Raw genomic sequence first — 15,476 nt, forward strand, 5'->3', positions numbered from 1 at the left:
GGTCGCCCGTAAACAGTAGTATTTAATGTGGTCGAATCTTGAAGGAGGTGTATGAAACAGATCATCAGAATAGCATCACAGGTCGAGAAAAGAGCGTTAACAAAGACATGAACTTGTAGTTGGTCCATGTCACCTGTGAGAAGATTTGGTTGGGGAGGTCGACTGACAGAAGGTTGTCTAGGGCTTTTAATGTCATCTTAGAGAATCGATTCTTGATGCGATCCGCCTTGGAGAGCCAGGCAGGGTTGATAAACAGGGATGTCAGTACTTGGTAATGCTGCACTGAGAATACTTTCTGGCTTTTCTTTGCTATGTGATCAGCCTTCTAGGATTCCAGAGGCCTCAAAGAACTTATTTGTATGTTTGTGTTTGTTGGCTGGTCCAGAGTTCCCCTCCATTAGCTGGGGCAGGGACGATTTGACTCTGTAGAGCAATGGCATGTGCGTTTTTCCCACTGTACAGGTGAAGAATTACTGATAAAATGGGACCCATGTCATCACTTGGGAACATTGTAGCCATCTAAAGTCCGTATCCTGTATTTGATTTCATGCCACAGTACAGCTGAGAACTCCCGGCCTCTGGAATCTGTCAGACACTTCACTGGTACTTTTTTTTTTTTTTCCTCCACAGAAATAGAAAAGTTTCAAAAAGGAGAAAGCAAGGACGAAGAGAAGTACATTGATGTGGTGATTAATAAGAACATGAAGCTGGGACAGAAAGTGCTAATTCCCGTAAAACAGTTCCCTAAGGTAAGCCAGTGAGGTCTGCCCTGCAGGTGTGTTCAGCTGTATCACAGGGGAGCAGATGTTACTCTGTTTGGTGTTTTCTTTAGCACAACACCCCGCCCCCATCCCAAAAGGCATGCTTTTAAAATTAGTTAAAAATGTACTTAGTGATTCTGTTCTTTCTGTTTGACTTCGGTGTGAGTTATGGAGCCTAAAAATGATGCTCCTGAGTCACACTTTGGACTGTGGACAGCCTGTTAGCATCTTCCTGCTGTGGTGTCTTCATTTGTAAGATGAGGTTGGATTGCTAAGAAATAAGATTATCCATGTTAAATGCTTAGTATAGAGCACATAAATGTTTAAAGTAGTTTATAATTATTCTAGAAAAAAGATCGATTTTTATTCATTGCAAGTGTTATTTCATGTCATTGAGCACAGTTCTAACAGGTGCTTTAAAGTCCATCTAATTCTAAAATCTTGGTCATCTTCTTAGATTTGGCCTAAATTGGTCTCTTTTCACTCTTCTTTTTTCTTTGAGTGTCCGTGTACACGATCTGTGCACGCTGTTGTATGTATCAGTAGTTAATTTCTTTTGATTGCAGAACAGTAGTTCATTATTTGAATATACCATAATTTATTTGTACATCTGTCCAGGCAGTTTTCACTTTGGAATTATTATAATTAAATTGCTGTGAACATTTTTGTACAAGTCATTTTATGACCATATGTTTTCATTTGTTTTCAGTAAATAATTAGGATTTAAATTGCTGTGTATTTAGTTTTATAATAAATTGTCATAATTTTTTTCCCAAATGGTGGTTCTTGTGGTATTTCTAGAACAATGCATGCAGAGTTGTGGTTGCTCCATGTCTGCATCCGCATTTGATGATGTCAGTCTCTTTAATTTCAGCCATTCTGATAGTGTGCTGATATTTTCTTGTGTTAATTTGCATTTCCCTAATGACGAATGATTTTGTATACTTTTTCATGCACTTATTGGCCGTTTATATATCTGATTTTGATGACATCTAATGTGTTGGGTTTTTCTTTTATGATTTTTACCTTCTGCCAATGAAGAAATCTTTGCCAACCTAAAGGGAATGTTAGAGTCCTTTATAAGTTATAAGACAGTCTCCTGTGTTTCCTCTAAAACCTTTATCATAGCATTGTATAGCATTGTATTAGATTTGTCCGTTTTATGTCTGTGATACATCTCAGATTCTTTTTTGTGTATGGTGTGAGATAGACAGTCAGAATTCATTCTTTTCGTCATATGGATGTCCAGTTTTTTCTGTATCATTTGTTCAGAGATATTTTACTCCCGCTGATTGTCGGGACCTATGATGGAAATTGGACGACTATGTAAGCGAGGGCGTGTTTCTGCACTTTCTATTTTGTTTCATTGATCCATTGATGGATCGTTATGCTGGTGCCACAGTGTCTCATGACTAGCTTTTTATAGTAAGACATGAAGTTAGGCAATGTCCCTTCAGCTTTGTCCTTTTTCAGGATTGCTTGGACATAGATCCTTTGTAATTCTGTATAAATTTAAGAATTATTTTATTAATTTTCACAAAACATTCTGCTGGGATTATGACTGCATTTGCATTAAATCTGTTGATCAGTTCAGGGAGATGTGACATCTAAGTAATATTGAGTCTCCCCTCCGTTGAATGTGATACATCTTTCCATTTTTTTAGATTTTTGAAATTTCTATCAGCGTTTTGTCCTTTTCAGGGTAAAGGTCTTGTCTTTTGTTAAACTTATTCCTAAATGTTTTATGGTTTTTGAACACTGTTGTAAAATGAATATTTCAGAATTTTATTTTCCAGTTTTTTACCTCTCGCAAACTTTTGTATTTTGACCTTGTATTCTGCTACCTTGCTAATAAATTTACTTGTTCTATTAAGTTGTTTCATAGATACCTTAGAATATGCTGTGTACATAATCGTATCATCTGCATAGACAGTTTAGTTCTTCTGTTCCAATTTTTATACTTTTTATTTACTTAGCTTGTATTATTGTATTGGCCAGGATCTCTAGTATAACACTTGCATACAAGTGATGAGATTAGGCATTTTTCTCCGGTTCCCCATCAGTATCAGGAAAACATTCAGTATTTTACCATTAAGCATGGTTAACTGCTGCGGGGGTTTTGTATATGCCTTTTATCAGGTAAAGGAAGTTCCCTTCTATTTCAGTTTTGCTGAGAGATTTGATACTGACTGGATGATGAATTTTGTTGATAAATTTCTACATCTGTTGAAATGAACACAGGATGTTACTCATTTATACTGTTAATACAGTGAATTTTATTGATCAGTTTGTCTGACTCAAACCAACTTTGCATTCCTGGGTTAAGCCCTACTTGGTATTATCCTTTTTATACATTGTTGGATTCAAATGCATCTATATTCATGAGTGATACTGGCCTAAAATTTTTATATCTACATATAAAACATGTAGGTATATTTGTCTACATATTATAAAAATAGGGGAGAAGTTTTTGTTTCCCCTTTTTGTTTCAAAGCATAGATGTCAGTTTGGTGCTGTTTCTTCTTTAGTATTAGAATTCGCTTAGTGAAGCCATCCAGGCCTGGAGTTTGATGGTGAAAAAATGTTTTCAAATGCGTATATTTACATATGAACCAAATGTAAATTCTTCATTGTCTTTAATTGACAAGGCACTAATCAGAGTTTCTGTTTCATCTTTTGTGAAAATTGTTTTGTTTTTCAAGGGATTTCATAATATTTCATCATATTATTTCAGCTATTGCTTCTTCAAATACTTTTCTGATCCTCTCACTCCCTACCTTTTGAGACGTTAAGTACGCATACTTTCAACCTTTTGATATTCTTGAGAAGATTCCTATGACTGTTCATTTTTGTTATTAGGTTTTACCCCCTATTCTTCAATTTGGATAACTTCTACTGCTGTATCTTAAACTCGTTGATTCTTTTCTATGTTATCTTTATTTTATTTTATTTTTTTGTTAAGCCTGTCAGATAACATTTTTGTATCAGATGTGATTAGTTGTTTCAGAATTTATATTTGATTCATATATAAATGTATGTATTTGAAAACATTTATTCTCTCCTGAGATTTTCTGTTTATTGTAGGTGTTGTATTATCTTGTTTTGTTGAGCACAATTAAAATAGGTGCTTTTAAGTCTCATTCTAAAATCTTACTCATCTTAGAGTTGACTCTTTTATCTTGATAATGAGTCATACTTTTCCCATTTTTTTGTATGTTGAGTAATTTTGGATTGTGTACTGGATATTGTGAGTGTTATATTGTGGAAACTGGATTCTGTTATGTTTCTTAGAGGAATGTGGATATTTTTGGATTTGGACTGCAGACTTTGCTGGGTTGGAGTGCAAATCTCAGTTCATTTCTTAGTTTGACTTTTTGCATTTATTTTTGGCATATGTGATTCAGGGGTCAGTTAGGGATTTTGGCAGATTTTATTTACAGAATTTGGGTTCCCCATGTCTAACTGTCATTTCTAGTGTTCCTCCCACACAGTTCAGCACTATGGTTGCCTCTAACTCTGCTACTCAGACTAAAAGCTCTAAAATTCGACCGTTCCCTTCTTCCAAGTCTTGACTCCCTTCCAGAATTCCCTTGTTTTTTCATCATTCTCCAGAGGGTTTAGATAGTTGCTTTTTGTATTTTGTTCAGTGTTTAACAGTTTATAGTTGTTACCTATGGACATTCAGCCTGTTAGGTACTTAGTCATATTTGCAAAACTGAGGATATACCTTTTAGTAAACAGAAAACTGTTACGAACATTTTATTGACATGCTAATTACTAAGCAAAGCATGGCTTATGGAGACTTTTATAAGTTGATTCACCATGCTTGATATGCTCTCCATGCTCAGTGTGCAGCAGGTGGAAAGGTGACCAGACTCTGTCCCTGTCTTTAAATAGTCCATAGTCCAGTAGATGGTTAATCTGAAGTCAATACTCTGTTGTGTATGAGTGAGGATATGGAGTAAAGTATATGAGTTAAGTGTATGAAAGAAAATCTCAAATATTGTTTTTCAGTGTCAGCTTTGATGAGAGTAGGGGAAGACAAATTATAATTTCTGTGCCTCACAGAGAGCAGAGTTCATCTCAAGCACTTATGATGTCTGAAGTAGGCTGCTTAGAAATCTGCTTTCAGAATGTGGAAAAGGATATTTCTGCTTATAATTTCTCAAGTTTCAAGCCAGCCCCATGTAAAGGCTAATACAGCACTTGCGTCAGTTCTAAGAAAGCTTTCATGCTGGTGTCAGTTAATAGACTGAGCCAGAGGACGCTGGCAGCACTGGCAGTACGTGCCCCCGGAACAGCAGCGGGCAGAGTGCAGCTCGGCATGGAATTGATGCTGACTTGACACTTCCAGCTTCTAATGTCTAATAAAACAATTTCCATTAATTGAATAATTTCTCTTCTCTTAATGAACCACTTCAACACTCTTTTAATGGCACGACACTGAACATGAGTCTCCTAGTATTAAAACCCCAAATACATTTGCTCTCATGAGTGTATGTGAGAGCTTGGAAAGTGTAAAACTCAAAGTGAACAGTGTTTCATGAGGTTCTTTTTGTTGGTTTTTGTTTTTTAAGACTAAGCTATAGAAACTGTCCTCCATAGTTTTCCTGTGGACAGACCCCAACCCTTGGTCCTGGGCATGACTAGATATAACAGAGTTGATGTAAGTGCCAAATCAGCATTGGAACAAGACGCCCTGTCTGTGAGGACCTTTAGATGCCTTGTGGTTTAGATTTTACACTGATTTTTTAATTCAGTGTTTCCTTCGTCATTGGACCCATCGATCCATTCGTATACCTAACATCCATTGGGGTCTTCTCTGAGCCAGGAATAGTGCTGGGAAAGCAAAACTGATTAAGACACATTCTTTTGTCACAGGAGCCTCTCAGTTTTGTGAGGAATACAGGTGAATAACTTAATGAGTGTATCACCGTGTGAGGAGGTCAGTGCTGGGGTGCCCTGGAAAGTCAGGGGAGCATGCTGGCCCTCTCACAGAAGCCCTCCCGAAGGCTCTAGAGGCACTGGCTGGGTCGGGGTCAGAAGTCAGACAGGGTGAGATGAAGGTGGCCGTGACAGGGAGACACAGGGCAAGGGGTTTGAGAAACCACCAGCCATTGTACTTGGCTGAGCAGGTTAGTTTCAATAAGATGTGCTGATTTTAGGATGGAGGGTATAGCTCAAGTGGTAGAGCACATGCTTAATATGCACAAGGTCCCGGGTTCAATCCCCAGTACCTCCTCCAAATAGAAATAAACCTAATCAAAAAAAAAAAAAGATGTGCCAATTTTTATTGGGGATTTATAAACTCATTGATGACAGAGCGGGGTATGGAGTGGAGTCGGCCAGTGCGGGGCTTGACGTTAGACCAGAAGGTGACCTGTGAGCTGCTTTACAATGTGAGGGGGGCTTCTCCAGGTGTTTAATTGTTGGAAATGATTTCAGTTGATGGTTTGCTTGCGGGCATGACGTGGTCCTGCACTTGCTAGTCAGTCCTTGAGTGCTGGCACCGAAGCTCATGTGGCTGGTTGCAGGGGACTTTGAAACTTGTTGGCGTCGAGGAAGCCTGACATTAAAAATAATTACTTAAAGATGCATATATTTATGGTAAGTCACAGTCAGTGTCCCTCCTAGTATCCATTCAGTCAGGGGACCCTGTGGTGAAACAGAAAGGCCTCTCTGGATTATAGAACCTTCGGAAACTGAAGGAGCAAAGTCCCTTCCAGGCCAGCCCTCTGCCGTCATCGACAACCCGTGTTTTCAGAGGGGACTGGAGCCACACAGCTGTCAGGAGAGATGAGAGGAACACGGCTTCAGAGGCTACCTTTGTCCTCGTCTCCGAGGTCTTCTCTGGGCCCCTGTGCCATGAGAATCGGAAAGTTAGTTAAGGTGGTATTTGTAAATAGGATAGCATTCAAAAAGTATTGTAAAGGAATTTCAAATCTTAACTTATGTTGTGACTTTTCCCTTACTTACTTTAAATGCTTAAGTATTAACCCAGAAAGTAGCACTTGAACTTAGATTTGTTAAGTGGACTCCAAAAACAGCCACACATATATTGAGGGGCTCGTGAAAGAATTTACTCATGTTGTTTTGGGCATTTATTGTTATTACTGCTACTATTTTATTGAGTCAAATAAGTAATTACATAATTTGGTTATATATAAGCCCCAGAAAATTTCATTACATTTAAAAGACTAGACGTTCCATGTATGTACTTTGGTCACAGTGCAGTACATTAAGAAATTGAAGTCTGTGATGAATCTTGTTCTGTGTAAATCTTTTATTCCATCAGTGCTCACTGTTGAGGGGTGGTAAAGGATAGACCCTTATGAGCACTGCAGAGCCAAAAGGTAAAACATTTTTAGTGCTTAGCCGTGTGTGACTGGCTTAGATGTCTTCAGTGCTATTGTACTGACTGTTTTGGCTCTGGGTCCCATGAGGGACCTCCCAGTTGGATCAACTGAACATTGCACAAGTGTGCTGGTGGACCCCGGAAATATGAACAAAGCTTAACCCCTCTCTTTTGGGACCCCCTACCCCCACCCAGTGGAGTAAAATGGCTGATAGTCATTCAATGGACTAAACTATGAACTTTTATCAAAACAAGAAATTGACACATAATTACAGGCAACAAGGGGCACGAAGTGTATACATTGATCCTGAGACACAGTTACAGGGGGAAGGCAGTCAGGTTTAGGGGTCAGTCCTCTTTGTTACGTGTGCTGGTTCTGTGGTCTCCTACCTTTCTTTCGCCAGATGTCACATCTCCACTCTCTCTCTCATCAGGCTAAATGCTTCCTGAACCACATCCACATGAATATTCCATAAGTGAACTTCACACCCTCTCCTCTTGGCAAACCTGGACCTTTCCCTGTGTCCCATATTTCAGTGAATGGCAGACAGCAAATGTACCTAAGAGCCCGTTGCCTAAAACTAGCACATCATTTTTGTCTACTGACTTCTTCCTTTATCTCTCCCCCTTCATTCTTGAAATACCATGACATATAGTTTATTACTTCTACTTCCTAAATTTATTCTCATTTATTTCTATCTCTGCATTCCGTTGCCGCTCCTTAGTTTAGACGACTGCCATCCGTCACCCAGGCTTTTGTGATAGCCTCTTAGCTGGTTTCAAATCCTCCATCCCATTCTTCACACTTGCAGCCAGACTGTTGCAGTCTGGGGCTTTCTGGATTAACAATTCCAAACTTATTTACATATAGGCTGCATTGCTTGTCTTATTTTGTTATCCACCCATCCCCCCACCCAAAGAATATAATCCAGTTTTGAGCATACAGGGGTGACAAGTACACAAAGTAGACTGTTTCAGGTGGTGTCTCACTTCTGCGTGCCTGTGTGTGTGATTTTCTCCATATCACCTCCTGAAGAAGTCACTTGTGTTACTGTACTTGATTGGTTTTTAGAGTTGCTGATGTCTAAATGAGTGGGGCTGTTTACCATTTGGAAGTAGATACTATGTTAAAATTGCAATAAATGGAGCAATACCAAATAATCTCAACCGCTACCATTAATACTTAGTGATTTGTGGTTGGCAAACTACTAAATTTAAGTAATAGTATTTATCTGTAGCTTTAATATGGAGCAATAATTACTGCGGCAAAGAAAATCAGTAAAAATTATGGTGACTAGTGCCATTTGATTTGGGGTAAAACGAACTTTAATTCCACAAGTATTTATTGAGAAATCTTTATGCCGGAAACATGATGAATCAAATATGGGTCCTAATTACTCTCAGGGATTTACAATCTAACGGGAGAAACAGTAAATTTTACTAAATAATACAGGGAAGAGACTGAACTAAAGTAAGAGGGAGATGGACAGTGCAAGAATTTAAAAGAGTGAGGGAGAGTTATTTCTGGAGAAAGTTACAGGTGGAATTAAAGTAGTTGTTGAGTGTAAGTTCAGGATGTTACCAAGCAGAGATCGGGGGGGATGGGCGGAGTAACTGTTGGGCCAGAAGGATTTAATTACGGGGAGTAGCAGGTTGTGGATTCCTTGCGGTGGTGATGGCTAGGGTGGAAAGCCTTCAGTGCTGCACTTGTGCAGTAGACTTTTGTGAGGCTAGGAGGAGCCCTGAAAGATTTATGACAGATACAAATGAACAAGTAGAATATATAGTAGAAAGTATTCTGCATTATTAAAGATCTTACCTTTTTTTAAAGTCCTCTTAATATTTAGGAATGATTGATTTAAATACAAATTTGGAATGACTTTTATTCCCAGGAAATTCAGCTTCCCATGTGAAAAGTGATTATTGTCTTTAGAGGTGATTATCAGAATCATGAGAATTATTGTCAGTAACGTAACTTGACTCAGTTACTAACTACCCTAAAAAACAGGTGTCTTGTTACCGAAGAGGCTGCTCCATTTCATGTGAGTGTCGTGGTCCCGAGTCTGTTGTTAGGTTTACTACTGTTTGGAATTCCGTAGTTATGACATTGGCTTAATTGAGATGAGATCAGTACTCTGAATGCCATCTAAAAGCTGGATTTATTTAACTAATCATTGTGTGTTTTGGTGGAATTATTGGAGCCTAAACTTTTTAATTAGCAGAGAGAAGACACGTAAAAGGAACCTCGTTTCTTTTCTTTTCAGTCTTGCCATTGGGCAGGAATTGGGTGAATGTGGAGATGACAGACCAACTGTGTTCCTGGAGGGCTTAGTTCCTTCTCCTCAGTGAGGTCTGGATAGCGAGCGCGGGGTGATGTTTTCCAAAGAGAGATGTCACGTATAGTTTTACATTTGGGTGTTACAAGGACGTGCCAGAATGTCTGTTTTAAGGTATATATGTGGCTTTAGGGAATCATATAAGGCACTGTTTTAAGGACCTTGCATGTAATAATTTTATGTGTATTAATCTTTACAGTTTTAGGAGAAGGGAATGATTATCTCCTGTTCACATATGAAAAAAATAAAGAACAGACAAGTTAAGTACCTTGCTAAATGTTACACAGTTAGTGAGTAACAAGCCTTTGAACCCCAGAAATCTGGCTCCGGAGTCCATGCTCTTGTTCAAGAAATTACAATTGATTAATATTTAGTACGTGAGTTAATGCTAGTGCCATGAGTGGCTCATGTGAGTGCCGCACAGTTGTGTGCACACTGAGACAGGATCCCAAGGTAAAAGAGGAGATTCTCCAGGGCGGAAGATCCCACCAAGTTTTAATTACTCATTTGCTTTCAGTACTTGGGGCATGTAACTGTTACATGTGCCTGGTTATGGATTCTTGGATTGCGTGTCCTCGTTGTAGTTAACGTAAACTTTAAATGGGCAAAGATAATTGCAGAAGAGCCTGTGACTTAAAGGCCACTACAGATGCAATGGAAACAAGCGAGAAAACAGACGAGCCGCTCCTTCCCCTGCGCCCAGCGCGGGCTCCGCACCAGGACGGGGGGAGCAGTTGGGGTCCCGTCTCATGTAGGAGGGTCATCTCAGAATGGGACCTGTTTTTCTATGTCAAGTATCATTAATGATGAATCTCTTGACCTAAGTAAGTACTGAAATATTAACCAGTGATAGAACAAGTATAAATTTTTAAATAAATAAATGTATACATACTATACAAATACAGACATGCACATACACACGCACATGCATCTGTTTTACACGTGTATGTAACACAGTGCGAGGGCCCGTGGGTGGGGACGCTTCTTCGCTGCTGACTTGAGATCTCAGGACACCCAACGCCACCCTGTAGCGAGCATCTACCCTTGTCGTCACCATGGGACGCACCGTGGACTGCCGCCCCCCACCGCCTCCTTCCTTTCTCAGTTTCTTAGCTCTTCAGTTGCCTTGAGAGGTATACTTTATACTGTGTCCACACATTTTTTAAATTTTTTAAATTTCTTTATCTCCTCTCTCGTTTCTCACGTCCTGCTTCAGACCTACCTCTGTAGAAATAAATCACATTGTTCATCTGTTACAGTAGCCCTTATTTTACAGTCTTTCTCAGATGTCTTTTTGAGCATTTTTAATAAACATTTAGATTTTGTAAGACAGTTCCTTCCCTCTGTGCCTGTGTGCTGTGTTCTAGGTTTCGTTTTAGTTGAGTCTTGGGCAGTGACTGGTTTATGGGGGTGTTAACTGTGGTTGGCACTCCTCGTCCACTTCCAGTGCGTGAGATGCTGCTCGCCTGTTAGAAGCCGGTGCTGTTCTCAGCTGTGGCTGAGGGACACAGGTGGGTACGTCAGGGTCCCTGCCCTCAGAGAGACCACCACCCCACCTCCTCTTAAGGAAAGGAAGGTAGGCAGGAATTGCTAGGACTGGAAAAGACTGTGATGTTTGAGGATATTAAAACTTTAACTTTTTGATAAATGAACTGCTTGGTGCTTTTCCCTGCGGCCGGGCATTATGGTGTGCTGCGCGCCCCCCCTCCCTGTGGCCACTCCCAGCATCCGTGCTCCCGGGGGTGCCCTTCCCTTGAGACTGTCCAGACCCTGCAGCAGCTTTAACTGACAAGATGCGAGCTTCCAGGCCTGGCTTTAAGGAGGCCTGACGGCTCCAGCTTTTCTGATCTTGGAAGCTGAGCAACATATGAAGACCTGTTACCCTGAGGCCACCATAGGAAGTGGAAGCACTGGTTACCCGGGGATGGGAGTCAGACCTGTAAGAACTGAGGTGTTCTGTTCAGTTTTCTTGTTGTTTTAAGAGTGAGAGTGATGTTCTTTACAGCTCTACGTCTGAGCTGAAATGGGTAGTTCTTGGAACCTGGTATTGTTGAGAAACAAGTTGAGAATGGCTAAAATCAAAAGCAGGAGAGCAGCGGGACTGGGAGGTGAGCTGGCCTCGCACAGCAGTGCCAGGACATGGGCTTCATTCAAAGGATGGCTGGACAGTTGTATTTTTAAATAGAGATGTGACAGGGTCACCCTTGTGTTGAGCCCTCTCTGCTGATTGAAGGAGATGGTGATACAGAGATAGGATTCTGCAGTGTGCGAGGTGAGAGATGGTGATGGTCTGGACGGAGTGGTTGTGGTGGGACTACAGAAAAGTAGGCAAGTGTAAGAGAGATTCAGGAGGTAACACTGTCATGCTGTAACGACTCACTGGACGTTGACTAAATGCCCTCTGTGCACTGGTGACGGAGCAGTGAACACAGAAGGCCTACTCACTGCCCGCATGGAGTGAGTGTCAACTTTCTGGCTGGAGTTGCTGCGTGGGTGGCAGTGCCATTTGCTGGGCTCAGGACCTCTGGAAGGATAATGTGTTTGGTGCTATGTTGGCAGAGGTTACAGGCTCAGCTGTGTGTGGAGGTAGAGGTCAGTAAAGCACCCCTTTGTTAGGCTAACCGGCTTTTTGGTGAGTGCCCAGTTAAGGGAGACCTTTTAGTGGAGACAGTGACATGTTCTTGAGGCTTAGTTGTTTATGAAATGACAGCTTAACTGTCATTGTTCCCCACAGAACAGTGTCATGTCACAAATACAGTCTAGATCAATTAAAGCTAGTTCTTCCTTGGTCTTTACCAAGGAAGAACATAATTATTGGATTCTATACATTATGCAGTGAAAGGTACACTTACTGTATGTTGGCTCACCATCTTTATAATCATTTGAAGTTTCCTGTTTACAGATGTAACCTTTGTAATGTGATAGCATATTTATAATCTAATAATTGGCATCTGGAGAAATACTAATGGTCTTAGAGATAACACTTTCCCCTTCCATTCAAATCTATGCATTAATTAAATCATTAATAAAAATGAAGGCTGAAATGTTTTAGGTTCTTTGTGTCCTTCTTGCTAACATGGTCATCAAACAGAAAACAAACCCTGAGTTAAAGCAGCACGGACTTATTCGGAAGGATTTCTGGAAGGTCAGGGAAAGGGACTGCCAGGAGAACTCTGAGCCTGAGGCCTGTCAGTGTCTCTGAGGTCAGACCGCAGAGAGTTTTCTCTCCTAGGGGGAGTGGACGAGGCCAGAACGTGTGGGGCAGTGGGCAGGGTGGCGGGGGGGGGGGCACTTAGGGACAGAAGGTCGAGATTGTCTCACCCTGAAGCTGGTCGCTGGAAGCAGAGGGCCTGTTGCGGAGTCGTGTGCCTGTCCAGGGTCGCGTGTGCGTCACATTCAGGAACCTGAGACAGGACAGAGGCTCAAATGGAGTTTGATCATGTCGGGCTAAGGGACATTTTCTGGTGGATCAGTGGGGACAAACAGGTCACTTAATCTTTTATGGGGCAGAGAATGGGAATTGGTGGGGTCTATGACCAGAGCTGACAGGGCAAGAGGTCACCCAGAAACGTGCTTGTTAGTGTGGGAAAGCCTTGAGAAGACTCGGCAGTTGTGGGCACCAGTCTCCGTGAAGGTGGATGTGTGGGGTAGAGGAGACTTGGCTGAAAGTTTGCGCAGACGTGGTGAGACCCCTGGGTGCCCTTCCTGGCTGAGAAAACCAGGCATCTGCCCTTGTGGACTGAGCAACAGAGGATTACCAGTCATGTGAGCAAAGTCCATTACATAGCAAGAAGCAGATTCGCAAAACGGGGAGGGAAGGGGGCTCTGTTGGAGGAAGCAGGCACTGTAAGCTCCATGGTGGGGGCTGGGGGTGGGGCTACTGCCTTTAACATCCTCAGAAAGAAAAGAACTTACATACTTCCATAAAATATTTGTAAATGCCATAAAGGAACTAATATAAGAAAATACTGTTAGTCATTAAACATTTGATAGTAGAAATGAATCAGTGGGTATGTAGGAAATGTACTTAAATCCTCCAGAAAGTAAAAGAGAGAGAAGGTGAAAGAGAAAGACAGAGAAATAAGAGAGAAACTTAGAAATCCAACTCAGAAGGCCCACTATCCAAATAACAGAATTTCCAGAAATATAAAGCCGAGAAAATAGGGAACAAGAATGAGGTAGGGTGGGTTTTGAGACACGGATTTTCCCCCCACCTTGTAGTAGTATTTGATATTTTAAACTCTGTAAGTATGACCTCTGTGTTTTTTAAGTAATTTGCTTTAAATTAAATTTTAAAAAGCCAAAAGTAATTACATGTAAAGGTTAAAAACAGATAATTTAGTTTTTGTTGAAGACCAATAAAATGAAAAGTGGCTAAGGAAAAAATGCCATTTTGATTTTTTTTCAAGTACTTCAGGAAGAGCACTTTAGTTACCATAGTTAGAAACACAAGGAACAGTTTTCTCTTAAAAACAGCAGCAGCACTGCTGTGGCATGGCTCATGGGAGGGGGCCCACACTAGAGCAGCCACTACATGGGTCTGCAACCAAGAATCTTGCCAAAAAGAACGGTTTCTCTCTTGGTAAATAGGGCTGACTTTCTGTTTGGGAGCAAGAAGAATTGATAATTATAGTAAGGCTTTTAAAAGTTGTGTGAGATTCCTAATAATCATTCATTCATCCGTTGTGTATTTATTGAGTGTCTGTTATGTGCCAAGCATTGTTCTCAATGATTTATGTACATGGACCCATCTAATCCTCATAAGAGCCCTACAGGGGTCCTGTTGCCATCCATCATTCCCAGTTTACAGTCAGGGAAACCAGGGCACAGAGAGGTTAGGTGGTTTGCCCACGGTTACTCAGCAGGAATATGGGAGACCTGGCTATTCTCAGAGTCCAGAGTCCCCTTAATTCACTTCTCTGCTTGTTAAGCAAAGAACCCTGGGCACCTAGGCCAGATCAGTTGTCCACATTCCCATTGCCAGTTATGTCAGAAACGTTGATGGATTTTGTCATCAAGCTCTTGTAAGTCCCTGAAGTCTTAGAACCCGCTCAGGCCAGTATGCTCATTGGTTGGCTTACGGAGGATTAAGTGCTGACCAGGAAGAAGAACCCAGACACTGATAGTGACCAGCCTGGTGCCCATTACAGGATAGCAGGTATCGGTCTTCCTCACCAGTGCTCTTCATTCCAGCACTTCTCCTGGTGGATGCTGAATGTGTGCTGAAATTGTCAGCATGTCAACTTTGGAATTCTGGGAACTAACTTCATTTACTGTTTGTAAATTTTGGCCATCATTGAAGTGATTTGGTATAAATAAATATATCGGGGTTTTTTTTAAATTTTATATTTTTTAGCCCCTGTTTTATCTGGTTTGTGGGAAGCATTATAGAGTAATGCGTGCAGCAGGAACTTAAATATTTGTCATTAATCAGTGCTGTGCAGCATACTGCAATGTTTCTTAACATTCAGGAAATAAATTACTTTCCTTACTTCGAATATGAATGTTACAAATTTGTTCTTTTATTTTTTCTAGTTCAACTTCGTGGGAAAACTTTTAGGGCCACGTGGCAATTCTTTGAAGCGTTTACAAGAAGAAACTTTGACAAAAATGTCCATCCTTGGGAAAGGCTCCATGAGAGACAAGGCAAAGGTAACACTTGTTATGTAGTGTACTTTTAGATCCTCCATTGTGTTAAAATGTATTATATGAACATTAACTAGGATCTCAAATGAAACTACATAAAAATGCTATATGTGGTGATATATTTGTGATACTATTTAGAAAAATGGATCACTCTGGCCAGTTTGAAAATACATAGTATTCTAAACCAAAATCTATTAGTATTACTTTCATTTGTAGAGTAAAACAGTAGTACCTGTGGTTTTGATTCTAGAAGCAGTGTCTTGTAGAAAGTACAGTGGTGTTGAAATTATCGTGTAGAGAAATAAAAGTCATTTGTAATCTCACCATCACTATTTTCATTTTAGATTAGTTCCTTCAGGTCTTTTTTTCTACACCCGT

The 15,476-nt window shown here is 40.6% G+C and overlaps 1 protein-coding gene across 3 annotated transcripts in view; it reads left to right on the top strand.

Moving 5' to 3' along the window:
• Nucleotides 1-15,476, top strand: part of KHDRBS3 (KH RNA binding domain containing, signal transduction associated 3) — a 139,717-nt gene that overhangs the window by 50,766 nt on the left and 73,475 nt on the right. For all 3 annotated transcript variants that reach the window (XM_074353124.1, XM_074353125.1, XM_074353123.1), the window contains exons 2-3: nucleotides 631-749; nucleotides 14,988-15,104. In XM_074353124.1, coding sequence (XP_074209225.1) covers nucleotides 631-749; nucleotides 14,988-15,104 — 236 coding nt within the window. The remainder of the gene's footprint in view (nucleotides 1-630; nucleotides 750-14,987; nucleotides 15,105-15,476) is intronic.

This window comes from Camelus bactrianus, chromosome 25 (genome assembly GCF_048773025.1).
Source record: "Camelus bactrianus isolate YW-2024 breed Bactrian camel chromosome 25, ASM4877302v1, whole genome shotgun sequence".
NCBI lineage: Eukaryota > Metazoa > Chordata > Mammalia > Artiodactyla > Camelidae > Camelus > Camelus bactrianus.